A 1,156-nucleotide genomic window follows, 5' to 3' on the forward strand; every position below is an offset into this window, starting at 1 on the left:
CGCCCCCTGTCAGCATGGTGGGACCTGCACAGACACTCAGGATGGGTTCATCTGTACATGTCCTACTGGTCTTACAGGTGCCGCATTATCTATACTTTCTACTACAGGAAAATACTCTGTAGAGTAAGACCCCATTCAGATTCACAAATTGAACTGGTTCAATCATCAAGTTGTTTCAGAATTGATCTGCCCAGTTATACAATTATGCATTCCCACTGTTCTTTGCTGATTCGAATTGCATCTGCACTGGAAATGGATTAAAGAGTGTGACTAGGGTCTGCCATCATGAATGTTTACGCGGAACCACCCCAACTCATTGTGCTACTCATTTCAACAAATAAAGTGCAGAATCTTAGCAGAAATAGTCTGGGGATGACTCTTTGAACATGCTTGCAGTACAGTGGCAGATATACATGCTCCGGATCCCATTGTGTATAAGAGCTGATATTTTGCAACCACTAGTAGGGCAAACAAGAGTTCCACGATCTCATACCTTCGCCAAAAGATGTTAGCCCTTGCGGGTGACGAATTCTACATTTTAATCATTGATTTTGTAAATAAGAGCCTCATTTGCATGGATTATATCAGTTGATCATATTCTCCATCCAATGACAGCCTTATCATAACAAAAAGGCTATTATAGCACTTCCTCATAAATTATGCAAATGAGGTCATGATTTGAATAAATTATGTTTATTGATGTTCACCTTCACTTAACTTCCAAATGTGGCAAGTATGAAATTCGGGGTGCAGCAGTTGCAACTATAGTAATTATAAGAATTTCCCATTAATTATGCAAATTAGGTCCTCATTTACATAATCTATATCCTCAGATGTTTTTCTCGTTCTCAAGTAGATGTTATAACTGTTTCATAGTTCTATTATCGAACAAATCAGATTTATAGAATTTCCTCATTAATTATGCAAATTAGCTCCTGATTTGCATAATTGCCATCTGATTATGTCAAGCATCACTTCAACTACCTACATACCAAAAATCACGACAATACGTCAACCGGTTCTTGGGTTATCGTCCTTCAAATTTTTTTCAACAAATGCTCCTGCAGTTCCAGAACAAGGCGCTAGGGGACCCAAACTCATGTCACTTCTTCCCTACCCCAAGAGCTATCTACCAACCAAAATTCGTGACCCTAGC

The 1,156-nt window shown here is 39.0% G+C and overlaps 1 protein-coding gene across 1 annotated transcript in view; it reads left to right on the top strand.

Annotated features, from left to right (window-relative positions):
• Window positions 1-1,156, top strand: part of LOC109473286 (fibropellin-1-like) — a 41,982-nt gene that overhangs the window by 9,804 nt on the left and 31,022 nt on the right. The window contains exon 7 of the mRNA XM_019773164.1: window positions 18-77. Coding sequence (XP_019628723.1) covers window positions 18-77 — 60 coding nt within the window. The remainder of the gene's footprint in view (window positions 1-17; window positions 78-1,156) is intronic.

The sequence above is a fragment of the Branchiostoma belcheri genome, unplaced genomic scaffold, assembly GCF_001625305.1.
Source record: "Branchiostoma belcheri isolate BF01 breed outbred unplaced genomic scaffold, Haploidv18h27 scaffold100, whole genome shotgun sequence".
Classification (NCBI taxonomy): Eukaryota; Metazoa; Chordata; class Leptocardii; order Amphioxiformes; family Branchiostomatidae; genus Branchiostoma; species Branchiostoma belcheri.